The sequence below is a fragment of the Bos mutus genome, chromosome 8 (genome assembly GCF_027580195.1).
Source record: "Bos mutus isolate GX-2022 chromosome 8, NWIPB_WYAK_1.1, whole genome shotgun sequence".
NCBI lineage: Eukaryota > Metazoa > Chordata > Mammalia > Artiodactyla > Bovidae > Bos > Bos mutus.
In genome coordinates this window covers 83438382-83466203 of record NC_091624.1, presented here as the reverse complement: position 1 = coordinate 83466203, position 27822 = coordinate 83438382, and the positions used below count along the sequence as shown (strand labels likewise).

General features: G+C 37.1%; 2 protein-coding genes across 8 annotated transcripts in view; one reads left to right on the top strand and one right to left on the bottom strand.

Moving 5' to 3' along the window:
* PSIP1 (PC4 and SRSF1 interacting protein 1) overlaps positions 1-2184 on the top strand; it is a 40175-nt gene extending 37991 nt beyond the window's left edge. The window contains exon 15 of the mRNA XM_005889563.2: positions 594-2184. Coding sequence (XP_005889625.1) covers positions 594-654 — 61 coding nt within the window. The 3' untranslated portion in view covers positions 655-2184. The remainder of the gene's footprint in view (positions 1-593) is intronic.
* The window catches only part of SNAPC3 (small nuclear RNA activating complex polypeptide 3), a 49447-nt gene that overhangs the window by 6723 nt on the left and 14902 nt on the right, over positions 1-27822 (bottom strand). The window contains exons 4-10 of one of the 7 annotated variants that reach the window (XM_070375923.1): positions 26422-26526; positions 23010-23159; positions 13068-13150; positions 11325-11489; positions 8236-8343; positions 3933-4312; positions 3013-3134 (exon numbers count right to left, since the gene is read on the bottom strand). In XM_070375923.1, coding sequence (XP_070232024.1) covers positions 4162-4312; positions 8236-8343; positions 11325-11489; positions 13068-13150; positions 23010-23159; positions 26422-26526 — 762 coding nt within the window. In that variant the 3' untranslated portion in view covers positions 3013-3134; positions 3933-4161. The other 6 variants (XM_070375924.1, XM_070375925.1, XM_070375922.1 and 3 more) reach the window with 6 other exon arrangements.

The following is a 27822-nucleotide window of genomic DNA, read 5'->3' as shown; positions in this document are numbered from 1 at the left end:
TTGTATTCAAGAGAATAGAGCTAAGCAGGAATCCTGTTTAAAAAAAAATATTCCTTGAACTCATTCCATTGATAACACCTGTACTAATGACTCATGTCCACACTTTCTTGACTTTTGACAGAATAATGCAGAAATCAGATCTAGAATCATAGGTTATGTTATAATAATACCCATGCTAAAAAAACTAGATATGGAACCATAGTTACTAAATCTTGATCTGTCCACTGTACATTTCAAGGATTTGGAACCAAGAAGCATCCTTTCTAATTTTGAAATCAGGGAAATCTTTCTCTTCTGAAGATTTATAAAAATGCTGGTACCATAGATACATTTTCATGTTCTTTAAAGAGAACTCATTTTGAAGCTTTGAAATGACTGAAAAGGGCCTGGGCCGTGATGCTTCCCTTAGTTATTTTGCTTGATCTGCATATTACTTTGGGAAGAAAACACAACATAGTAAAATAAAATTTACAACAGAAAATAATTAATATTTTTAAAAACATAATGCACAGATGTAGTATCTTTTTTTCTCCTGAGGAACAAAAGCCCCCTAATCCCAGTTGTCACACCTTTTTTTCCCCCTTTTTCTTTAGGCCATCCAGTGAAGAGAGAGAGACTGAAATATCTCTGAAGGATTCTACACTAGATAACTAGGTTGACATACCTGGAATATAAAGAACATTTGAGAAGTTTGTAATGGTTTTCATTTGAAATATTTAGACTGCTGAAAGTTTTAAATTTTTATAAACATAGGTTTTGATGTTTAAAACTTGTTTTGAGGGAGAATCCCCTTATCTTTGTTTAAAAGTGACTAAACATTGCTAATTGTACTTGTGCAGTATTAACAGCTACATTATACAGTAAATGTGAGGGGAAGTTCATTTAGGAAGTGTTACACTGCTTTTCCAGACATCGGTTGTAGTATATTTTCAGTTAGTGTGTGTATGTTAATGTGTAATTGATAGTAGAAAAAAGTTACATTTTTAAAACTGCTACTTGTATAAACCTTTTCCTCTTTTCCCAGATACTGTGGGTTTTGTGCATAGTTTTTACAAAAATTGGATTTACCAGACTGTCTTTTCACTGTTGTGGGTTTTGTAGAAGTTAAGCATTTTTATGGTTGATAAAATGTTACTTCTATACAAGTACTCACTCCTTCCTTTCTCTTATCAAAAGTTGACTTTAATCTCAGTCTACCTTGTGCTACATTATCCTGCTGCTTTGTAATAATGTGCAGTCTGTATGCCTTTTTGTATGACAACTAGATACCCAACTGACACTGAACTGACAATTCTACAAGGTGCAAAACTCATGTTAACTTCTGAAGGTAATTTAGTTTTGTGGCTGAGAATTCAGTGAAAGTCACATGTGAGTTTCCTGCAGTAAGCAGGAGTGTACGTAGGAATGAATCTGGCTTTTAGGGTTCAACCATTTAAGATCCTTTATAGGCATTAGTAGCTGAAACTGAAAACTAAATGATAAAAGTTTATTTTTGAGAAATGTCTCGAGTTTCTGAATTTTTTAAAATGTCCCATTCATTAAAGAAGTCAAGTATTTTTTTAATTGGAAAAAATGCAATCCATTAATGCTTTTTGCAGTAAATAAAAAATACTATCTAAGGAAACAAACCTATTTGAAAACATGACTATGAGAAGGGAATTTTTATTTCTAATGCATCATGTGACAGGATTGCAAAAAGTTACTCTGAGGCAGCAGACAAAAGTGAAGGAGTTGTCTGTATTTTCATGTATATGGACTAAATCAGAGTGAACAAAGGTTAACACAGAATTTTAAGAACAACCTTAACAAACAGGATTTCTAAGATATTTTGAATACTAGGTCAGTTGGTGGTTTGCAGTAGCTTAAAAGATGCTTCTCATGTTTGGAAACTAGGAATACGGGAAAAAGGCTTAAATACCAGTGTTTGCATGTGACATGCATTGTATGCTTTGACCTCTCGGGTAATTTTTTTCATCTTTAGATGAAAACTTGGAATCATTTCAGTAATTGGGAGTCTTGCTTTTGAGAGGCCTTACAATGGAACTAGGACCCACTGTTCTGAGGGAACTCTAGCTATTATATCTGTTTGGTCCTTACACAATTTAAACTTGGACAGATTTATTCTAGTTAAGCCATAAGTGTCAACATGTAAACTTGTTTTGATTAAAGAATTTTTCTATCAAACTTCACTAGTAAATTACTTCGTTGCCATATAAAGTGGGATGGAATTCTGGATTTGCTTCTAAGAGAGTATAACGTGGTCATAGAAACTATTATTTGGGGACACAGGTTACTAAAACGTACGCTCAAAATGACAAAAATTAAGGAAATGCCCTTTAGTGACCCAAGGGATCTACAGAGTTTTACCAAGAAACCATAGACGATTGAAATTCTGGAGATAACACTGTCATTCTGAAACTTTATGTCTCATACTTTGCTCAGGGCAGTTGATTTATGTCGTGTTAAAAACACAGTTGCCTTCTCTTTAGTCTCTAAGAAAATTTTTGCATAGGCTGATTGACAGATAAACCATTCTCAAAACTCTTAAGGAAGAGTCGTATGAACAATTACCAATCTTAAGGAGCACTGGCTCAATTTAAATTTGTATTTGGTCAAAACTCCACAGCTGAATAAGTCTGGAAGAGATATTTTAAATGAGATAGCTAGTGCCCCCAACCAAGCATGTTGTTTTAAATGTATAAGCAGTATCTATTTTGTGTTCCTTTTTTTTTTTTTTTTAAACCACCAGGTAACATTTAAAAATAAGTTCACAAAGAGTAAGTTATGCAGTGACCCAGAAGAATCCATTGTTGCATGTTTTCTCAACTGCTTTGGCAAAATTTCAAATGTATCCAAACTGGAGATGCTTAACAGGCTGTTTGTGTAAACAGCTTGACTAGAGTATCTTAAGCCTCATATTTGCTAGTATATCCTGTGACTTCCAAATAGTAGGATGATAGAGTTTACCCAGTTGGCTGATGCATTGATTATAGCATACCCACACACACTTACCTGGTTAAAGATGTCAGGTCAAGATGAGGTCTGCCATCTAATCCTGTACAAAGGCTTTCATAAGGCTCTGAAGCCTTCACTAACACAACTTATTTTGTCCCATTGGCCAGAGAAAGGATCTACTGGAAATAATAAAGCCATAGTTATATTAGGCAGAAATGTGTTTATAATTTGTTTATTCATAATCTGCTGTGTAATTTTCTAACCTTAGAGATGATAAAAACACTGCAATATGATCAGGAGAAAGTTCAAATAATCTTTAAAGGATACTGAGCCTAAAATAATTCAGTATCTAGAATTATTATTCTGGATAATAATTTTGTGCATGTCCATCCATTACTTTATCAAAATTGATTCATTTCTAACATAGGATATTAATAGGTTCATGACATTTCATATCTGCCTTCATTAGATAAAATGTTATATGTAATTTAACAGTTACGTGTTTAATACTGAATTTTACAGCTACGAAATCCCTGATTTGAGGCATCTTTTATACCTACTTCAAAATTAGGAGTTTCAACATGAACTTAGGAGGGAGACATGTATAATTGATATGCAGCACATTGGCAAGCTCTAAGACAATACGGCTACTTTTCCTCTAGATCTCATTAGGAACTGAAGATAGGTATCTCAGCCTTTGTAACTTTGGTGGAGATGTTAACTTTAAGAATCACAGAGTAATAATCTCCATAAATAACAAAATAGGAATTTTAATAGCAGTACAACATTTTAACTGACATTCTAATTTCTCTGCCAGTAAAATGAGTTGATTGGTACAACACATACATTAATGCTGCTTTAAGATAATACACTTTCTGGAATTTGCTGTTTTGAGAATATGAAATGATGAAAATCAAAGTAAGGAGACCCTTGTAGAATGCAGTTTAAAAATAAAGGAAGCAAAAATTCATTTTTACCTGTGGAATTTTAAGGAAATAGATAAATCTCAGGTTTTCCAGCAGGATTTTCAATTTGTTCAAATTGAACTCATTGGAGACATGGAAGTAAACATTTAGGCGATAGTAGCCAGCCAGCCATGAAGGGACAGAGCTCTTGTTTCTTATGCTGATTCTCTGGTGTACTGACTGAACCAATGAATATAACCACTGGACACAGGTGACAGGTCTTCTACATACCCCAGTTGACTCAACTGATGTAAGTGGCATTTAAGTCCATAAAACATTTTATTGTTAACTTTTTAAACACACATCTTACAGGCTTCATCAGTTTTTGATTTATATGGTAAATGTTCTCAGCCATCCAGGGAAAGTTGAATTCAGCTGAATATAAATATAACCTAGAAGAGAGAAGGTGAAATTTAAGTATATTTTTAAACATTTCAAGTGTTTAAAAATTTAATTCTGATTAATACTTTTCCAGCAAAATATTAAGTTTTCCAACAAAAAAGATTTCCAGAGTATTTCAATAAAATCAGATCAGATCAGTCGCTCAGTCGTGTCCGACTCTTTGCGACCCCATGAATCGAGAAGCCAGGCCTCCCTGTCCATCACCAACTCCCAGAGTTCACCCAGACTCAAGTCCATCGAATCAGTGATGCCATCCAGCCATCTCATCCTCTGTCGTCCCCTTCTCCTCCTGCCCCCAATCCCTCCCAGCATCAGAGTCTTTTCCAGTGAGTCAACTCTTCGCATCAGGTGGCCAAAGTACTGGAGTTTCAGCTTTAGCATCATTCCTTCCAAAGAAATCCCAAGGCTGATCTCCTTCAGAATGCACTGGTTGGATCTCCTTGCAGTCCAAGGGACTCTCAAGAGTCTTCTCCAACACCACAGTTCAAAAGCATCAATTCTTCGGTGCTCAGTCTTCTTCACAGTCCAACTCTCACATCCATACATGACCACAGGAAAAACTATAGCCTTGACTAGACGGACCTTTGTTGGCAAAGTAATGGCTCTGCTTCTGAATATGCTATCTAGGTTGGTCATAACTTTCCTTCCAAGGAGTAAGCGTCTTTTAATTTCATGGCTGCAGTCACCATCTGCAGTGATTTTGGAGCCCAAAAAAATAAAGTCTGACACTGTTTCCACTGTTTCCCCATCTATTTCCCATGAAGTGGTGGGACCGGATGCCATGATCTTCGTTTTCTGAATGTTGAGCTTTAAGCCAACTTTTTCACTCTCCACTTTCACTTTCATCAAGAGGCTTTTTAGTTCCTCTTCACTTTGTGCCATAAGGGTGGTGTCATCTGCATATCTGAGGTGATTGATATTTCTCCCGGCAACCTTGATTCCAGCTTGCGTTTCTTCCAGTCCAGCATTTCTCATGATGTACTCTGCACAGGAGTTAAATAAACAGGGTGACAATATACAGCCTTGACACACTCCTTTTCCTATTTGGAAACAGTCTGTTGTTCCATGTCCAGTTCGAGCTGTTGCCTCCTGACCTGCATACAGATTTCTCAAGAGGCAGATCAGGTGGTCTGGTATTCCCATCTCTTTCAGAACTTTCCACAGTTTATTGTGATCCACATAGTCAAAGGCTTTGGCATAGTCAATAAAGCAGAAATAGATGTGTTTCTGGAACTCTCTTGCTTTTTCCATGATCCAGCAGATGTTGGCAATTTGATCTCTGGTTCCTCTGCCTTTTCGAAAACCAGCTTGAACATCAGGAAGTTCACGGTTCACATATTGCTGAAGCCTGGCTTGGAGAATTTTGAGCATTACTTTACTAGCATGTGAGACGAGTGCAATTGTGCGGTAGTTTGAGCATTCTTTGGCATTGCCTTTCTTTGGGATTGGAATGAAAACTGACCTTTTCCAGTCCTGTGGCCACTGCTGAGTTTTCCAAATTTGCTGGCATATTGAGTGCAGCACTTTCACAGCATCATTTTTCAGGATTTGGAATAGTTCAACTGGAATTCCATCACCTCCACTAGCTTTTTTCGTAGTGATGCTTTCTAAGGCCCACTTGACTTCACATTCCAGGATGTCTGGCTCTAGGTCAGTGATCACACCATCATGATTATCTGGGTCGTGAAGATCTTCAATAAAATAAGTAGCTACAATTTTCTCTGATGGATCTAGACCTTCCTCAAAATTATCGAAGTTGTCCTCTGGCCCCAAATGAGAATTGGATAACTAGATTATCATAACAAAGGTACCAGAAGAATGGAGAGCTGGGCTAGAAAAATAATTGTTTTATTTTTGCATATAGAATGCTGGGTATTACTGCCAAACAACAGCGATGCAGAGCCAGCAATCCATGGGATCTTGATTTCCCATGTCCACTCAGTGGTTATGTTATATAAAACCTATTTTTTTAATCATAAAAATACTAAAATTGTCATACATTTTAAACTTTAGCATTTGTGATTCCAAAAAGTTCTCAAGAAATGAAGCTTCAATTTAAGTGTTACTTCTATGAAGTTATGAGTATATATCCAAGTTCTTTATACATTCATTATTCATGTAGTGAGAGTCTTGAAGTGTTTAGTTAACATTATAAAAGAGTTCAGTGTAAAATTACACAATAGCTCTTCTGAATACTGTATTTATTAAGTACTTTTATTCTTAACCTCTCCATTTTTATTACAGATATTTGAAGGATATTTACCTTGGAAGCCTCATGGTACAAGGTGTAGCTGTCATATTCTTCTAAGAATTTTCAAAACACTTCCATCACTTGATGTATCTTTAGGAGAATTTTGCTAATGGTAGATGAGTAAAAACCCCTCTGGACAAAGCAAATAGGCAAAGTACAGACTGGGAGAAAACCAGAATACTTAAGTCTGACAAAGGATTTGTATTCAGAATACATAAAGCAGTCCTACAACTCAATAGACAACTCACTTAAAAATGGGCAAGAAACTATACTTTGGAATAAATATTAATTTAATTCAAACATTTAAATACATTCAGACTGCTTAAGAAGATCTGTGATTTGAACTTTTTGCAGGGATGACAACTTTAGCCGATTGTTTCTGGTGGATCCTGTTCCTCGTTGGCATTTCTTGGAAGTAAAGTAACCAAGTTATTTCACAGGGGTACACTTTTGGATATTAATTAAAGGTTCCAGGATCGACATAGGGATAAGCGAGGAATTCCCCCAGTTTGTTGCCTTCTGCATCATAGTGGAGCATTCGGAAGCAAACATCACAAAAGAAACATGGGTCCTGTGGTGCAAAACTGTCATTGTTCGTCACCCATCTGTAGTTAAAAAAGATGTACGTCATTACAGTCAACTTTTTCATGCTTTAATGTGCTGTAGTAATATGTATAGGTAACATTCCCACTATTGCCTTATTCTATCTTATTTATACAGTATAATCCTTTATATAAATAATACTGTATACACATATATACGTACAGACGTAACACTACCAGTATTCTACAAGGCAAAAAGGACAATTTTCTCTGAAAGATTTCTCCTTAAAGGTAAGTAGAAAAGAATATAAATCCATATTTGAAAGTATCATACATTTTAACGACATACTTAGCCTTCAAACATTAGAGTTTAGGATAAAATGTTATATACAGAGGGTATGCAAATAGGAATATGGGTAACTATTAGTCACCTGAGATTTTGTTTTTTAACCAGGATATCACATTAAGTGAAAATGATATTTTTCAGTCTGTCTGAATTGTGCATCTCATGGAATGTTTTGACATTCCCTGATTGCCATTTTGATCTGATAACTGATTTGTCGTGTTTTTCAATTGATCATTTAGAAAAGCATGTGGTGGTGGGGAACCCAAAACACACTAATGACACTAAATTCTTGCATTTTCCTCTGGATAGTTTTATGAGTGATTCACAGTTAAACGTCTAAACATGCAAAACCACAAAACTGTATAAAACCATATTTTGACCTCATTAAAATAAAAACGAGACGAAGTGTTATTTTTATCATGGAGAAGCTGTGGATGAAGCCATTTTGGAAACTGCTGACAAGAGGCAGAAAGAGAACCTGGCTCCCTGATGACATCATCCAGCATAAGTTATCACCAAACTATAAAGTCTGACCTAATCCCTAGACTTCTATTATACATAATTCAATTGGTTATTGTTTAAAAACACAGCTGTAGCTTAAACTGATTTGTACTACTATTTGTAGTGCTTTCTAACTAGATAAAACTCTTTATGTTATTTATATACCAAAGTATAAGTCCTCAATTCAAAACAGAAAAAAACAAATACCAAAGATCGAAAGTGCTTCACTACTGAAAACCAGTACTTCCCAAGGAAAAAAGCAGAATCACTTACCGAGCTGTGAACATTTTACAAACAAAACATTTTCTGGTCCAGAGCCAATGCTTCTTGATGATAAGGGGATAAAGTGTCTTATCCAGGCAGTCGTCATGATGCACAAGCCTTTTGTACATGAAAAAATAAATGACGTGCAAATTTTTGTAATCTGTAATGAAACACATCCTTACCTCAAAATGAACAATACAGTAGGTATATTTTCAATCTGTTGTGTTCCATAAAACACTTTCTCCAAAAGACATTTGGGATTAAACACTTTTCTGTGAAGTTTCCCAAACCTCTTCAGGGCCATGTACACTGTGACTCTTGAGAGGGAAACGTAGGCAGCATTACCTGGGTGAATTTCTTCAAATCCATGCTTTGTTTACTTAGTTCTTTTTTTATGGAACACAGTTTGAGAAAGTGTACTCAGTGCTACAGATTAAGTGGTTTTGAATTACAAACATGGCTCTCTCTAATTAAAAAACTCCTTTACTGAAAATCCAAATCTGGCTTTGGTATAATGTGAATTGGTAGGATTTTAGTTCTAGGTATAAGAATTAAGAAATTTTAAAAATGGAAAGTCAGTTTACACCATTTATCAGCATAGTGGGTTTGGATAAATCCTTAACCATGCTGGACCCCCCAATTCTTCATTTGAAAAATGAAGGGCATGTACAACAGTATTCTAAAAACCCTTTAAGAATTATAAAATTTGATATTTTTTTTTCCAGTAACAAAGGGTAGCACTATATTAACTTCGCCATCAGAAAATGATTTGTTGTTCAGTCGCTAAGTTGTGTCTGACACTCTGTGACCCCATGGACTGCAGCATGTTGTTCCAAGATGAAGGCTTCCATGTCCTTCATCAGAAAGTGATTAATAAACCTGATAGCTTACCAACTATTAAACTATGGGATAGCAATGAATGATTAAATCCTCCTCTAAGATAAAAATTACTTGTGAAAGGCACACAGTTGTGTCCAACTCTTTGCAATTCCATGGACTCTACAGTCCATGGAATTCTCCAGGCCAGAATACTGGAGTGGGTAGCCTTTCCCTTCTCCAAGGGATCTTCCCAGCCCAGGAATCGAACCAGGGTCTCCTGCATTGCAGGGGGATTCTTTACCAACTGAAGGAAGAATTACTTGTCAATTACATTAAAAAACTCCCTAGGAAAGTCCGACATAGCAAATGCTTAGTAAGTGAAAATTGCTTTTCTAAGTTGCCTTGAATTTTAGGAATGATGCTGTACAGCCTACACTATGAGAAATGTAAGGACACTTAGATCATCAGAGAAAAGTGGATTGTCTTCCATTTCATGCTTATTCTGAGGCACATTCCCCCTCATTTGAGTAAAGAGCAAGCAGAACAGCTTATATGAAACTTAGAAAAGAAATACATTATCAAAGAAATATATAATTTTAATTCCTGTAAATCTATGAGGTTTATGAGCGCTTCTGGCTCTTGCCTCAGCAATTCTTCCTAAGAGGCAACTGTCTGCCATTCATTTAACTGCCTCTTTTTAATACAGCTTTTCAACAGAACTACTAAACTTTGGATAAATAGATATTTAATGTTTAAATTATGACTAATGAATTAAACATCTCCCTAAACCACACAACTGACTATAGGTTCATTTTCTCATGTAACACTTGTTTTCTAGCTACTAATTCTCTCATGTTTGCATTTCCTTATTAGGTTTCAGTGTACCTGTCACTAATTCAGTTCCTTATTTGCTGACAGAATGGGACAGTGCTCTTCACATGGGCCACACAACAGTGGGAGGTCTAGCAGTCTTGGGACATGCTTCCTGAGTCCTCGGGTCCAGCTCCAGTCTCTGAACTAAGCTGTTCTCTAGGTCTGCTCTACAGCTATCATCTGAGAGTTCCTTTTATGTCTTTATCTATCCTGCTTTGTATTCCATGTTTTCCTTTTTCAAGGTTTACTCTCTGTGTAAAGTACTTTACACAAAGTACATTCTTGAGAATGAGGGCATGGGAAGTAAATTTTTGGAGACTGGTCACTAAAACCAAAAAAAAAAAAAGGAAAAAAAGTAGAGGCAGGGAAAGCTATCAGCGTGAGTCATTGCTCCGTAAGAACATCTTCACTGTCTCTCAGAAGAAATCAAACCAAGACCAAGGATCGAGCAGAGCTTATTCCTATACTATGGTAGTCTTTCATAAACAGAGATTTCCTAATAAGGAAATGAAAAGCTTTATTCATTAGAGATACCAGCTACACAAACTTTATAATCCCTAATTCTCATTTTAGATTACTTAAGTCCTTCCCACTATAAATCTTTATCAAAGCACTATGTCTTCATATTTGTCAAACAGTAGAATTATTCTCTTCCTCCAGTTCCCTTTTATTTCCTTCAAATTCTGATGAAAAGAAACACGCACAGAAATACAAGTGCAAAGCAAAGGGTCTATATGAAATACAAAATGGATGATTACTACTAGAATAACAGCTGTCCAATACACAAATGAAGATACTTTAAGAGAGTATTTATAGATTTCTAACCCCTAATACTTTTATAGCAAAAATCTAGCATGTATTATATTTGTCTTTATAGCAGCACTGTGATAAAATATAATTTTTAGTATTTTTTAATGGAGGAGGGGGGCCCATGGAGACTCAGAGAAGTCATACACTGTCTTTGGGCAGAGGAGGAGCTTCAGTTATTTTTCTGGATTTTTGGCACATTCTACCATTTCAAATAGGGTTTCCCTGGTAGCTCAGATGGTAAAGAATCTGCCTGCAATTCAGGAGACCTGGGTTTGATCCCTGGGTCAAGAAGATCCCCTGAAGAAGGGATCTTCTTCAGAGATCCAATATGGGGGTTCTCCAGAGAACCCACTCCAATATTCTTGCTTGGAGAATTCTATGGACAGACCGTCGTGTTACAAAGAGTTGGACCATTTCAAATGGCTCACACTGATGCAGATGCAGAGTTGGTCACTGTAGAAAAAGCAAACATTTTTGCTGCTCCTGAGTCAAGCGGCAGTGATCATTTCTTTTATTCCTCTTATTTCAAACAAATCTACCCATGGTTTTCTACTGTGAAATCAAACAGGACAAATGTTCTGAGTGCTACCACTTACCTTATGTCAGTAATGACAACAACGTGTTCACAGTCTCCCTGGTGACAGTATAAGTAAGGAAAACCCACTTTAATATACAAGTCATTGAAGGTGAAGTCTTCCATCTTAGCAGTCTGAAACTTTCCATAGCCTCTATCATGTGACTCTGACCACTCAATGATGGTTCTGAGGAGGAAAAAGGCAAGGATATCACTGCTCCAAACAGTTTGCAACTGCAGTATTTCACAAAAGCTGGCTCACTCAATTAATTGGACAATTACCATCTTGAGGCGAAAATCAGAGTGGTTGATACATGTTGCCAAGTAGGAAGGAAGTCTGAATTTTTCTGTATCCATGAGAGCAGCAGTTCACAAAGTAAGATCCTGAAACCCCCAGAGATGTTGATGTGGTCAAAAATCTCTTTGCAGTAATCCTAAAATGTTATTTGCTCTTTCAGCTGTTTTTCTCTCATAAACACCAGTTTTCAGGAGGCTAAATGATGTGTAATCACTTAAGATTGAATGGAAAATGTATAACATCACTCTTCTGTTTGGAAAAGTTATTTTTCATAAAAATGTAATTAATGGTGACTGTAATTGGACTATTTAATGATGATTTTTTTTTTTATGTTTTAACTTTTGGCTGCACTGGGTCTTCATTGCTACACAGGCTTTCGCTAGTTGGAGGGAGCAGGGGCTGCTCTCCAGCTGTGGTGTGTGGGCTTCTCATTCTGGTGGCCTCTCATGTTGCAGAGCATGGGTCTAGGGCACGTGGGCTCAGCAGTTCAGCATGTGGACTCGAGTGCAGGCTCACTGGCTGTGGCTTAGTTGCCCTGTAGCGTGTGGGATCTTCCCAGACCAGGGACTGAACTGGTGTCCTCTGCATTGCAAGGCAGATTCTTAACCACTGGAACACCAGGGAAGCCCAGATTATTTAAATTAGTTAAAATTTTTAAATATTTCTTAGTTTTGATCTCTAGTATGGTGAATATTTACAGCTATAACCCACATAAAAAGCTCTTTGGGGTCAATTATTTACAGTATGAAGGAGTGTGGAGACCAAGTTTGAGAACTGCTGCATTAGAATATAGATACAAGTGGTTATAATGAAAGAGAATGAAAGAGTTTATATAAACACTCAGAATAACTTATACATATATACAGACTCAGTTGTCAGGACACCAGTAATAAAAGTATAGTAATACTTTTATGTAGATAGCACGATGTCAGACATAGATTTTTCATGTTATATACATAAACAACTTATATATATCCACTCACCTAGGACAAATGGTATACACCTGACAAGTCAAAAAAAAGTGAATTTACTACACTTTAACTAAATGTGAAGAACAGAGATAATAAAGTGTTGAAGGAGAATTTACTTTTTTCCAGATGTTATCTATAAGACTCAACACAAGATAAACTATAATTCTGAAACAGTAGATAATATGTTTTTTTAAGAAAAGTTTAGATAGCTGGCAAAGATCTTGAAATAATCTATGTATGTCTTTGGTTAAAAAAAAATGTTCTTACAGTGGTAAAAATTTGATTAACTTACTATAACCTAGGCCAACTGGATGAAATAACTTTGAAAATATTTTAAAAATTTGAGAGAGACTTTTTAATCTGAAAACTAGTAAAACAATCTAACAAAATGATTCCTTGGCAAAGATCCTTAACACACCAATAATAGGACTTGTGGAGATAATCTTATTTTGATGAGAAATAGCAAAGACTTTGAGAAGATTTTTGCAAACTATACCTGCTCAAATCTCTGCACTCAGGGTATCTTTTATCATTATAAAATGTTCCTTCAAAATAAAAGAAGGCTGATTTGTATAGGTCCTAAAAGAAAACAGATGGTATTGAGAAAAAATTCAGTATTAACCATTATAAAATTGCTCTAAGTATTAATTCCAAATTTGTATGTCATAAAATCACACTAGTACATTTTACAGTAATTTCATGCACCTTCACAGAATATGCTCAGCTTATTAACATTTAACAGGAACCTCCTATATGATAAGGTATTATCTTGGTCACCAGGGATAAAGACAGATACAATCCTTGCTACTATTTTCAATTCTTTTCTATTGCAGTTTTAATCTCTAGGTTTGATTTAAATTTGTATGTTGTCCTGAGATTCAGTGTCAGTATTATTTTATGATATGCATACACAGCAGTGACAATTGTTTTAGATACCAGAACTGAAAACTAAAGTCACCTCACTGATGTTTCCCCAGTGATAATGACAATGATCATGGAATTATGTTATCCTTTTTTGTATTTTCAAATAACTTGTAGGCAAGCAGAATGTGAATATCTATTCTTACTGAAGCAACCTTGCCCAAAGTACCATCAATAAGTTAACTTTCATTTCTAATGGTAACCAGAGATCCTAACCAGTTTCCCTATTTTGTCACCTAGTTTAAGCCAAACAAGTTCCAAGGGAGGGAAATTACCAACTGATATGGAAAAATTAGTGCCAAGAAGTCACTTTCACTATTAATCTAAGGTAAGATAAAGATCTATCAAGGTAACTATGGATAACCAGTATGATCATTTAACAAAGTCGTTAGGTATCTAATAGTCATTTATTCTCTTGCTGACATTCAAGTCTGGAACATCAGAACCTCAGGAACATTCCTAAGATCTGCTAGGAGGAAAATGGTAATGGGTGAAAGAAATGTCAGATAAGCTTGGGTAGGAAAGGTTTTACAACTTAAATTTATGTTACCATTCTTCCTATACCAAGGCTTTACTTAGAATAAAGAATAATATATGCATAAAGTATTGTCTAAAAGTTCCTCTTCGTTGTCGTTTAGTCACTAAGTTATGTCCGACTCTTTGCAACCCCACAGACTAGCCCACCAGGCTCCTCTCTCCATGGATTTCCCAGGCAAGAATACTGGAGTGGGTTGCCGTTTCCTTCTCCAGTGGCTCTCCCTGACCAGGGACTGAACTCGCATCTCCTGCACTGGCAAGTGGACTCTTTACCATTGAGTCACTAGGGAAGCCTGAGAGTTCTTTTAAGGGATTAGTGACAAAAAGAGATCTTCTAATCTGAGCAATATTAAAAAGATCAATAGATCAGACATTAAAACCTGAAGAACCACTAAAAAAACAAATAAAAATAAACCCAAACTAGCTATCTGGGAAAAAAAAAAAAAAAAAAAACCTGAGCAGAAAATGATTCTGATTTTATACACATATTTTTATTTTTTTACTCTTAAAATCTTTATTAATAGGATTGAGTAAAAGGAATACTTTCTTTTTTTATTTTATTTTTAATTTAATTAACTTGTTTTAATTGGAGGCTAATTACTTTACAATATTATAGTGGTTTTTGCCATATATTGACATGAATCAGCCATGGGTGTACATGTGTTCCCCATCCTAAATGCCCTCCCACCTCTCTTCACATCCCATCCCTCAGGGTCATCCCAGTTCACCAGCCCTGAGCACCCTGTCTCATCCATGGAACCTGGCCTGGAGATCTGTTTCACATATGATAATATACATTTTCAATGCTATTCTCTCAAATCATACCACCCTCGCCTTCTCCCACAGAGTTCAAAAGACTGTTCTATACATTTGTGTCTTGTTTGCTGTCTCACATATAGGGTCACCGTTCTCATCTTTCTAAATTCCATATATATGTGTTAGTATACTGTATTGGTGTTTTTCTGACTTACTGACTTACTTTTCTTTCTTCACTCTGTATAATAGGCTCCAGTATCATGAACCTCATTAGAACTGATTCAAATGCATTCTTTTTAATGGCTACGTAATATTCCATTGTGTATATGCACCACAGCTTTCTTATCCATTCATCTGCTGATGGACATCGAGGTTGCTTCCATGTCTTGGCTATTGTAAACAGTGCTGCAATGAACATTGGGGTACACGTGTCTCTTTCCATTCTGGTTTCCTTGGTGTGTATGCCCAGCAGTGGGATACACTGCAGTTCTATTTCCAGTTTTTTAAGGAATCTCCACACTATGCTCCCTACTGGCTGTACTAGTTTGCATTCCCACCAACAGCGTAAGAGTGTTCCCTTTTCTCCACACACTCTCCAGCATTTATTGTTTGTAGACTTTTGGATAGCAGCCATTCTGACTGGCATGAGATGGTATGTCACTGTGGTTTTGATATGCATTTCTCTGATAATGAGTGATGTTGAGCATCTTTTCATGTGTTTGTTAGCCATGTGTATGTCTTCTTTGGAGAAATGTCTGTTTAGTTCTTTGGCCCATTTTTTTGATTGGGTCATTTATTTTTCTGGAATTGAGCTGCAGGAGCTGCTTGTATATTTTTGAGATTAATTCTTTGTCAGTTGCTTCATTTGCTATTATTTTCTCCCACTCTGAAGTCTGTCTTTTCACCTTGCTTATAGTTAAAAAAGCTTTTTTAAGTTTAATTATGTCCCATTTGTTTATTTTTGCTTTTATTTCCATTACTCTGGGAGGTGGGTCATAGAGGATCCTGCTGTGATTTATGTCACAGAGTGTTTTGCCTATGTTTTCCTCTAGGAGTTTTATAGTTTCTGCTCTTACATTTAGATCTTTAATCCATTTTGAGTTTATTTTTGTGTATGGTGTTAGAAAGTGTTCTAGTTTCATTCTTGTACTAGTGGTTGACCAGTTTTCCTAGCACCACTTGTTAAAGAGATTTTTTTTCTCCATTGTATATTCTTGCCTCCTTTGTCAAAGATAAGGTGTCCATAGGTGCGTGGATTTATATCTAGGCTTTCTGTTTTGTTCCACTGATCTATATTTCTGTCTTTGTGCCAGTACCATACTGTCTTGATGACTGTAGCTTTGTAGGATAGCTGAAGTCAGGCAGGTTGATTCCTCCAGTTCCATTCTTATTTCCCAACATTGCTTTGGCTATTCGAGGTTTTCTGTATTTCCATACAAATTGTGAAATTATTTGTTCTAGTTCTGTGAAAAATAACATTGGTAGCTTGATAGGGATTGCAATGAATCTATAGATTGCTTTGGGTAGTACACTCATTTTCACTATATTAATTCTTCAGATCCATGAGCATGGTATATTTCTCCATCTATTTGTGTTATCTGTGATTTCTTTCATCAGTGTTTTATATATATATATACATATTGGTCTGTTGTTTCTTTAGGTAGAGTTAATCCTAAGTATTTTATTCTTTTTGTTGTTTGGTAAATAGAACTGTTTCCTTAATTTATCTGTTTTCTCACTGTTAGTGTATAGGAATGTAAGTGGTTTCTGTGTGTTAATTCTATATCCTGCAACTTTACTATATTCATTGATTAGCTCTAGTAATTTTCTGGTGGTGTCTTCAGGGTTTTCTATGTAGAGGATCATGTCGTCTGCAAACAGTGAGAGTTTTACTTTTTCCTTTCCAATCTGGATTCCTTTCATTTCTTTTTCTTCTCTGATTGCTGTGGCTAAACCTTCCAAAACTATGTTGAATAGTAGTGGTGAGAGAGGGCACCCTTGTCTTGTTCCTGATTTTAGGAGAAATGCTTTCAATTTTTCACCTTTGAGGATAATGTTTGCTGTGGGTTTATCATATATGGCTTTTATTATGTTGAGGTATGTTCCCTCTATGCCTGCTTTCTGGAAGGTTTTTATCATAAATGGATGTTGGATTTTGTCAAAGGCTTTCTCTGCATCTACTGAGATAATCATATGGTTTTTATCTTTTAATTTGTTAATGTGGTGTATCACATTTATTTATTTGTGAATATTAAAGAATCCTTGCATCACTGGGATAAAGCCTGCTTGGTCATTAGGTATGATCTTTTTAATATGTTGTTGGATTCTGTTTGCTAGAATTTTGTTAAGGACTTTTGCATCTATGCTCATCAGTGATATTGGCCTATAGTTTTCTTTTTTTGTGGCATCTTTGTCTGGTTTTGGTATTAGGCTGATGGTGGCCTCATAGAATGAGTTTGGAAGTTTACCTTCCTCTGCAATTTTCTGGAAGAGTCTGAGTAGGATAGGTGTTAGCTCTTCTCTAAATTTTTGGTAGAATTCAGCTGTGAAGCTGTCTGATCCTGCGCTTTTGTTTGCTGGAAGATTTCTGATTACAGTTTCGATTTCCGTGCTTGTGATGGGTCTGTTAAGATTTTCTATTTCTTCCTGGTTCAGTTTTGGAAAGTTATACTTTTCTAAGAATTTGTCCATTTCTTCCAAGTTGTCCATTTTACTGGCATATAGTTGGTGATAGTAGTCTCTTATGATCCTTTGTATTTCTGTGTTGTCTGTTGTGATTTCTCCATTTTCATTTCTAATTTTGTTGATCTGATTCTTCTCCCTTTGATTCTTGATGAGTGTGGCAAATGGTTTGTCTATTTTATTTATCTTCTCAAAGAACCAGCTTTTAGCTTTGTTGATTTTTGCTATGGTCTCTCTTGTTTCTTTTGCATTTATTTCTACCCCAATTTTTATGATTTCTTTCCTTCGAACCCTGGAGTTCCTCATTTTTTCCTTTTCTAGTTGCTTGAGGTATACACATATTTTAAAATTTTACTTCATTCCTGAAGTACTAGAGTCTAAAACAAACATTAGCAAAACACATTACATTTTAGACATGGCTTTTAAAAAAGATTTAAATACCCTGGCCCAGTCCTCCTAGTCCTGTCACATACCAAATTACTCAAGGAAAGTATTTTATTTAAGTCCTGCTTATTGACTGGAATAAAGATTCTTATTTTCTCAGCTACGAGACTTGCAGGTAAATAATTTATTCCATGATTACCAATAGAATACATGCCAAACATCTCTCTGTTAAAAAAAATCGTTATAACGTAGGACTTATTTTCAGTTTGTTAGGTGTGACAATGGCATGGGGTAAACAGATGAAATAATTCTGGCAAAATGCTGAGAACTGTTGAAGGTGGATAATGGGTACATAAGACTCATTATACTAGTCTCTCTTTTTTTTTTAAGCTTTTTATTTTATATGAGGGTATAGCCAATTAACAATATTGTGAGTTTCAGGTGAACAGTGAATGGACTCAGCCATACATATATGCTTGTCTTTTTTGTGTGTGTATTTAGAATTTTCCAAGGGAAAACTTAAAACCATAAAATACAAATGTTAATCAATAAAATAAAAAATTTTTCCACAGACCTAACAAGTATTAGCATCAGGAAAATTTCACTTAATTATATGAGTTCACCTTTCTAAAAACATAGTTGGAGAACAAGGAGACAAATGAAACAGGTCCCTGAACACGCAAAGACTCCACAAAGTGCAAGTACTAGAATCTTGCCCTTAACCAGTACAACTCAAGTTTTCATGCAGTGCTTGTTCACCAAATAAACAAAAGGGTAGGGGATAGATGTCTAAAGCTAGGCATAGTGCCAACACAGCAAAGAACAAACATGGGGCTTTGAAGGCAAGTTGACCATGGTCTGAATCTAGCCTCCACCACTCCTGACCCAACAGGGTTAACTTACAACAGTGCTCTGACCACCTTTTTCCTACCTGTAAAATGGTGATATTCTTTCCAAAAATCCTGAACTATCAACTAGTGTATTATACAGCTGACACATGATAAGTGCTAAATAATAAGAGGATATTATTTTAATACATGCAAGAGGGAGAAACAATGTAAAAGCAGATGTGTAAATAGTTAAAAATAGGACTATGGGTCATTTAGTTTCTTGGTTAGAAAGCTGCTGAAGGCATGAGCGCTGATGTACAAACACACTAAACTAAACAAGTCTGGTTAAAAACACTCCCCAGGGTTCCTGGAGCTAAGACTGATTCCCAGATCTGACTCACTGCTTCGAGCAGTTATCACACGGATGAAATAAGGAAGGTGAATTCATATTTTTCTTATTAAACTCATCTTATAAACTTATAGCTATACCCTTTTTTTTTTTCTCATAGGGTAGAGAAACTTTGCATAAGATTGCTTCTCCTTTAAAAGAAACGATAAACCTTCTATTTCCTAGTGTGCATACAGACTTGAGATTCCAGTTGTTTCTCTTTAGTGTTTATCTCCAAAAGCACCAAGCTGACAAACCTGAAGAACCCCAGTATCTTATAACCATTTTCAATGTAACTCAGAAAGTATGCTGCTCTCCATGCCAGTCACCAAAAAGACTGGAACACAGCCAGTCTTGTGGGGCAGACAAACGTATCAAATAGTATCGCATATTATTACAAAGCATTAGAATCGATACATGAAACATGCCAGAGTGGCAAACAGAGGACCCTCAAGAAGAATCTCATAAGTGACAGTAAGGGCTTCCCACCCGTGTTCAAACACTCAGAGGCATAAAACAGTATGGTATGCTTGAGGAAGATAAAGTCACTGTGGCCGAAGCCTAAGGTGTAAAAGGAGGGCGGGTGATTAGTATAGAAAGTTAACTTGTGAAACACTTCACAAAAGGCCTTATTTGTCAGCCTAAGGAGCTTAGACTACAGACAATGGAGAACCACTGAGATGTTTGGATTGGAGAATCATAGGATCAATTTTTTAAACATTTTATTCTCTTAGAGCGGTTTTAGGTTTACAATAAAACAGGAAGGCAGAGGTTTCCCATGCAGCACACATGCACGGCCTGCCTGCATTATCAACACCACTCACCAGAATGATACGTTTGTTACCAAGGATAAACCTACAACAACACATCACAATTACCCAATGTCCAGAGAGTTCCCTCTTGGTATTTGATTTGTTTTTAAAAGACATCTTGAGTGGCATGTATAGGACAGTCTTAAGGTGGGAAAACCAGTTAAGAAGTCTCTATAATAGTTCCTGGAGAAGACACTGAGGGCCCAAACTAAAGCACACAGCAGTGGAAAAAACAGAGTCTGGAGCTATTAAGGCAGAATAAAGAGGAATGGAAAAGGAGAGTTTCATCTGAAGAAAAAGGGAGATGGTAGAGTAATGAGTTCAAGACTAAACGTTGAGCTTGAGGTATTCTGGTTCGTTTATTTATTCAACAAGGACTTGACCACTTCCTCTGTGCCACACATCATCACAGAAATACACCTCTGTATTCCTAATTTCTAAATTCCTCTGTATTCCTATATTCCTAAAACAAAGACCCTACCCTCATGGTTCAAGAGAAGACAGACAAACATATAACTTAACATTAGGTAGTGTTATTAGCAAGTCTGGGGAAGAGAGGGAAAGATCTCTTTGTCAAGGCAACATCAGAAACATGAAGAAATGAAGGAGTGAGCCATCTGAATACCTGGGTGAAAAACAATATCTAAGGTGAGGAAACAAGAGAAACAAAGGCTCTGAGCAAGACCCTGCTCAGCATATATGAGAAAGAGCAAGAATGGCTCATGGTGTGAAGGCAACAAGTGACAAAGAGGGTGTTAAGATATAAAGTTCAGAGGCAGACAGGACCACAAAAAGGACTTTGTATTTTATTCTAGATGTAAGAGGAAGCCTCTATAGACTTTCCAGTTGAAAAGCAACAGGGTCTGCCTGATACTTTAGAGTATCATTCTGGCTTGGTGTAAAGGATAAACAGAAGTGTGAAAGGGAGCAGCGGGAATGGTCACTAGGCTACTCCACAGTTCAGGCAAGAGATGACGGTGGTTTCTCAGTCTGCTACCTGTGAAGCAGATACACGGACAGATACTAAACATAATTTGAAAGTAGAGCCAAAGCACTTGCTGACACCTTCCATGTGGGATGAAAAGGAGGCAAAGATGATTCCAAGGTTGTTGGCTTAAGTAACCAGGTGTAGAATGAGCATATTTACTGAGATGGAAACACTGGGGAAGGTACAGATTTGAGGAGGAAGACAGAACTAGAGTCTGTTTCTGAACATACTAGGTTTAAAGTGGCTATTAGACGTTCAGTAATGGTCAAGGTGGCAATTGGAAAAAATAAATCTGGAGTTTGGAGATACTGAGATTGGAGATAACAAATCTGGACTAGGAATCTGGACAAGTTCACTTTGATTCAAAGGGCTTAGTAACATTCACCGGTTGGGAGGATCAGAAGCATCCAGCAGAGGAGTAAAAAAGTCAGTCGGATAAGAAGAAAATGAGGCGGGTGTAATGTCTTAAAAGCCAAGTTAAGAAAGTGGTTCAAGGAAGAAGGAATATTTACTTGTGTTGTGCTGATTAGAGATCAAGTAAGATGAGAAATGAATCTGTGGCGACAACAATGAAGTGATTTTGGTGGAGTGGTGATGAACAAGAGTGCGTGTAGGACAAAGGGGAGAGAAAAAGAGAAACAATGAGCTGAGGCACTTATTAATTCATGATTCTTGAGTCAGTTTAATGAGAAGAAAACAGAAAAATGAGATGGTAGCCAGAGGAAGATACATGGTAAGAGAAGGTTTTAGGGTAGGAGATAGTACAGTCTATTTGTGTGCTGATGGGACAGGCAACAGAAGGGAAAAGCTGATGATGCAGGAAAAAAGGGGATAGTACAAGAACAAAGTCCTTGGTTATGCAGTGGGGTTGGAATCTAGCAGACACCTAGACTGGCTTTGATAGCAGCAGTTTTAATCCATCCACTGTAACAGGTGGGAAGGAGAATGCATGGGCAGATGGGTAAATGTGGGTGAGAGATGACAGAAAATTCTTTTCTGATAACGTATTTTCTCAGTGAAATAAATAGCACCTGAGGGGGAGTGATAAGGAAAAGATGTTGGCAGTTTCAGAAGGAACAAAACAGTTACCTTTAAAAGTGGAAGGGTGTATCAAGTATAGAGACATGGTAAAAATGTCACGCAGCACTGAGGCTAATGAGAATGTCCAGTAGACACTTACAAAGAATGAGTTTGGAAACCAAGAGAGAAAGAGATTCATAAAGACTGGAGTATACTTAAAACCATGAAAATTAAAACTGGGGGGAAAGCCCAGGAGATGAATTTAGAATAAGAATTAAGATGAGACCTAAGTTATAACGGCATTTATGTGGCTGATGATAAAGGAATGAGCATAAAGAGATTCTAATGGTTCATGTCCAAACTCTATTGGACATACTAATTGTTCCAAACGGCTTTTTAGTGACTTACAGGAGATGCTGTCCCTCTTAAATATGCCAGTAAATCTGAGGTCCTCTGCCAGGGTTGTACCAGCTAATAGAACTGGGTCAAGCTTGCTCTGTGATGAAATTCAGAAGGATCCAGGCCCTACTACATTATTGAGTAAGCAATCCCTTCTGAAAACTGTGGGTGGCCCGTCTGCCTTTCTATCCTGTTTCAGCAAGTATGGAAGGTTTCTCCGTCCTTTTGAGAGCAGCACCCTGGGAAGTACCAGCAAGGCCCAGTGTCACAGGGTATGTCCCTATTTGCTTCTGTCGTGGGTTGAAAGGTTCTTCCGTAGGCAGTGATGCTCTTGGGTGGACTCCAACCCTCTGCTAGGGTCAGTTATGACAGACAAACTCATACAGAGTTTGAAAGAAGAGAGAGTGAACAGCAAATTCCAATGCTACAGTGAGATCAAGTTGTATGCACATGGAAAAGAGACCTATTGGTTGGTACTGTGCCCTTAGAAAGAAGAGTGTACAAAGAATGGTTGAGAAATAAATGGGAGATGAAATCAAAACCAAATATAGCCTCATCTTTGAAAAGGTCTTGATGATAAAAAGAAGGGATAAGCTTGATGGAATGGCACAGAAGAAAGCATTTACTGGAATGCTTATGAGCCTGTAATCCTATTTCCTTAGCTTATGATTATTATTTTCTCCTGTTCTATGATGGTTAGAAATTTTAAAAATCACCTTACTTTGCTGATGTTCTCAGGAGCCTGGTCAGGAGTGTTGCTGAATTCCCCACCAATCTGGAGGTCACTGACACAGCAAATGGAATCCCTCAGTTCCGTGAGCTTTTGACTGCCCAATACCAGCATCGTTTGGTAGGGCTTGTGTTCTCTGTGCTACGAGTCAGACAGTAAATAAATCAGTGTTCACTTAGAGACAAAGCAATTCAACTGTAAATCCTGTCATGACCAGATCTAAATTAAGTTACTGGTTATCTTAAGTTATACCCATAATATGCTGTCCTGAGTTTTCTTAGATTCTGCATTTGTCCACTCAGCATTGATCTTTTAAAAATATTTATTCATTTTATTTATTTGGCTGTGTCGGGTCTTAGCTGCGGTATGTAGGCTCTTCCCTGTGACTGACATGTGGGATCGTTCATTGTGCCACAAGGGCTTCTCTCTAGATGTGGCATGTGGGCTAAGTAGCCCCACAGCATGTGGGATCCTAGCTACCTGACCAGGGACTGAACCCATGTCCCCTGCATTGGAAGGCAGATTCTTTACCACGGGGAAGTCCCAGCATCTATTAATTATAGGTCCAAACTAATTGTCAGCTATTTACCTCTCCCCTGTGATCCAGAGCCCATACTCTGAAACTATCTCTATCCAACTCTCATTATACCAAGTCAGTATTTCTCCTCTGTCCTATGTCAAACCACAGCCAGGTACCAGACAACAAGGACAGCCCCACAGCCCAGAGCCCACAGGAATTATTCAAGCTAGCCAGTCCCAAACTGCTTACTCCGCTCTGCCTTGCCTTTCCTGTGGAAACCAGTAAGGGCTGTGGCCTGTGCTTTCCCCTTGCCTCCTGAATGATCCTGGTACTGCCCCTTTGGTGCTGCATGCCATGGCATACTCTTAGCCCCAGGAAATGTAAATAATGAAAATCTTTCAGTGATACTGGTCTCTAGTGCTGTCACTCAGTCGCCTCCATAAATTAAAATCCTATGAGTACAACAGACACTTGGTGCTGCGCTGCTTACATTTGCCCAAAATTTGCATGTTGGAATCCTAAGGCCCAGTGTGCTGATGTTAGGAGGTGGGCCTTTGAGGGTGATTAGGTCATGAGGGTGGACCCCCTCATGAATGGGATTAGTGCCTTTATAAAAAGGATGTGACCTGGGAGAGGGCGCTTACCAGATGCTGGCACCCTGATCTTAGACTTTGAGCCTCCAGAACTGTGAGAAACAAGTTTCTGCTGCCTATAAGCCACCCAGTTTGTGCTATTTTGTTATAGCAGCCAGAATGGACTAATACACGTGGCAATAAAACTTTTTTTTAGTTTAAGTGAAAATTTATAACCAAGTTGCTACTAAAGTGACATTAATATGAAGAGTCTTAGGAATATAATTTCACTGACTTTTAAATTGTCCTGAAAGCTATCTTACTGAAATCAAGGAATCTATACACTACTGACATTTGGTCTTATTAGTTTTGCTTTGCTTTGTTTTCTTTGATTGATAATTTAGGATCTTAATCAAACAGGGTATTAGATTGGTACAAAAGTAATTGCAGTTTTTACACTGTTGAAATTTGTTGTTTGATATTGGAATATACTCTTAAATAAACGTGGTTGTGTTATACATCACATTATTGCACATTTCTCACTTTTCTTTTTTTGCTAATGACTTATTACCTGCTGTTTATTTTATATTTGTTTTAGACTATGGAAATGATGTTAGACAAAAAGCAAATTTGAGTGATTCTCTAATTTGAGTTCAAAATGGGTTCTAAAGAACAGAGACAACTTGAAACATCAACAATGCATTTGGCTCAGGAACTGCTAACAAACTTACAGTGCAGTGCAAAACTTCAAGAAGTTTTACAAAGGAGACGAGAACCATGAAGATGAGGAGCATGGTGGACAGCCACCAAAGTTGACAAAAACCAGTTGAGGGTTATCATTGAAGCTGATCCTCTTAAAACTACACAAGTTTCCTAAGAACTCAACGTCAACCATTCTACAGCTATTCCTCATTTGAAACAAACTGGAAAGGTGAAAAAGGTGAAAAAGTAAGTGGGTGCCTCATGGGCTGACTGAAAATCAAAAAAACCTTTCTCTCTGAAGTGTTGTTGTCCTTATTCTATACAACAACGAACTCTTTCTCGATCAAATTGTGATTTGGGACAAAAAGTGGATTTTATATGAGAACTGGCGACAACCAGCTAAGTGGTCAGACCGAGAAGAAACTCCAAAGAACTTCCCAAAGCAAATGTGCACCAAAAAAAAATCATGGTCACTGGTGTTCTGCTGCTGGTCTGACCACTACAGCTTTCTGAATCCCAGTGAAACCATTTCATCTGAGAAGTATGCTCAGCAAATAGATGAGATGCAACTGTAGCACTGGCAGCCAGCACTGGTCAACAGAAAGGGCCCAATTTTTATGCATGACAATGCCTGCCTACACACCGCACAACCGATGCTTCAAAAGTTGAATCAACTGGGCCACAAGGTTTTATTTTATGTTTATACCTGCCATATTCACCTGACTACCAACTGACTACCAGTTCTTCAAGCATCTTGACAACTTCTTAAAGGGAAAACACTTCCACAACCAGCAGGAGGAAGAAAATGCTTTCCAAGAGTTCATCAAATCCTGAAGTGTGGATTTCTATGCTACAGGAATAAAAAAACTTATTTCTCATTGGCAAGATGTGTTGATTGTAATGTTTCCTATTTTGATTAATAAAGATATGTTTGAGCCTAATTATAATGATTTAAAATTCACAGTCTGAAACCACAATTATTTTTGTACCAATCTAATAATTAGTGCTAACTAACTATACCACAGATGAATCATAAAAGTTTATTCACAAGTGCAATTTATGTACAGTAATATTTCAATGAAATCTTATTAAAGTTTATGATACATCTATGTGGGAAATTAAGAATATATTAACTGCGATAGAGCTCTTTTTACTAGAGATTCCTAAGAAATTCCTGGGTACCCCTGACCTGCTAACTTTCTGCATTTTCATCTAAGAAGAGCTGTCCTTAGCTAGTTCAATAACTTCCCAAGAATTTTGAATTGGTGAAAACAAAACAAAACCCTCCTTAACCAGTTTTTCTACCAAAAAAAAAAAAAAACCCTCAAGAAATAATACTATCAGAATCACTGCAGATTTACAAACTTTCAGTGGCTACTAGTACAGAAATCAGGTATACATTCCAACACTAACTATAATCCTATTACTTAAGAGATTATATGAAAACTGACTTTATGACATTCTTTGTAAAACAAAGAACTCAAGAAAATAGAATGTCATATAAAACAGCATATGCTTGTGTTTATTTTGGTTCAAATAAGGTTTAAATACACTCTCTGGTAAAAGTCACTCATATTATCTGTAAAGTCCAAAAGGTTTTACTACTGACCTTATGAAAAATCACAGGGTAAAAGATATTTACAGATAGGATAAGCTCTCCTTCTTCAATCATGTCTGCTGAATTCTCAGGCTTTTTCCCTACAGCATGTGACTCCTAAAGAAAGAAAACAATAAGAGACATTAAAATCAGACACTGTGACCCAGATCAGAGGCAGTGTAGAATAAGGGCTATAAGCAAGGGCTTGCATCAGCCCTGGATTTAGCTCCTAATTCTACTTCAAGAAAATTGTTTAAAAAACCTCACTAAGCTTTAGTTTCATCATCTGTAAAAAAAAAAAAAGAAAATATTTATTTTACAGAATAGTTTCTGGGAATGTAAAATAAAGCACCTAATAAGATGCTTGGCACTAAGTGCGTAGCAACTGATGATAAAATAGGAGTATCACCTAACATTGGTATAATACTGACATTTACAGTCATTAACACTTTTATATAACTCCTTCCATATTATCACAGCTTCCCTTGTGGCTCAGACAATAAAGAATATGCCTGCAATGCAGGAGACCCAGGTTCGATCCCTGGGACGGGAAGATCCCTGGAGAAGGAAATGGCAACCCACTCCTATATTCTTGCCTAGAGAATTCCATGGACAGAGGAGCCTGGCAGGCTGCAATCCATGACGTCACAAACAGTTGGATACAACTGAGCAATTTCACCTCCATATTATCAAGAGAGTTATTTGACAGATGAAACTCAGCTTCACCAATTTACCCAGGGTAAATCAGACAGTTAGAATGCAAATACAGATATGTTTCACTCTAAAACCCTGTTTTTACTACAGTATTACATCTTTCAGTCAGTTCAGTTCAGTCACTCAGTCATGTCCAACTCTTTGTGACCCCATGGACTGCACCATGCCAGGCCTCCCTGTCCATCACCAATTCCTGGAGTTTACACAAACTCATGTCTATTGAGCCAGTGATGCCATCCAGCCATCTCATCCTCTGTCATCCCCTTCTCCTCCTGCCCTCAATCTTTCCCAGCATCAGGGTCTTTTCAAATGAGTCAGCTCTTCGCATCAGGTGGCCAAAGGACTGGAGTTTCAGCTTCAACATCAGTCCTTCCAATGAACACCCAGGACTGATCTCCTTTAGGATGGACTGGTTGGATCTCCTTGCAGTCCAAGGGATTCTCAAGAGTCTTCTCCAACACCACAGTTCAAAAGCATCAATTCTTCGGTGCTCAGCTTTCTTTATAATCCAACTCTCACATCCATACATGACTACTGGAAAAACCATAGCCTTGACTAGACGGACCTTTGTTGGCAAAGTAATGTCTCTGCTTTTTAATATGCTGTCTAGGTTGGTCATAACTTTCCAAGGAGTAAGTGTCTTTTAATTTCATGGCTGCAATCACTATCTGCAGTGATTTTGGAGCCCAGAAACATAAA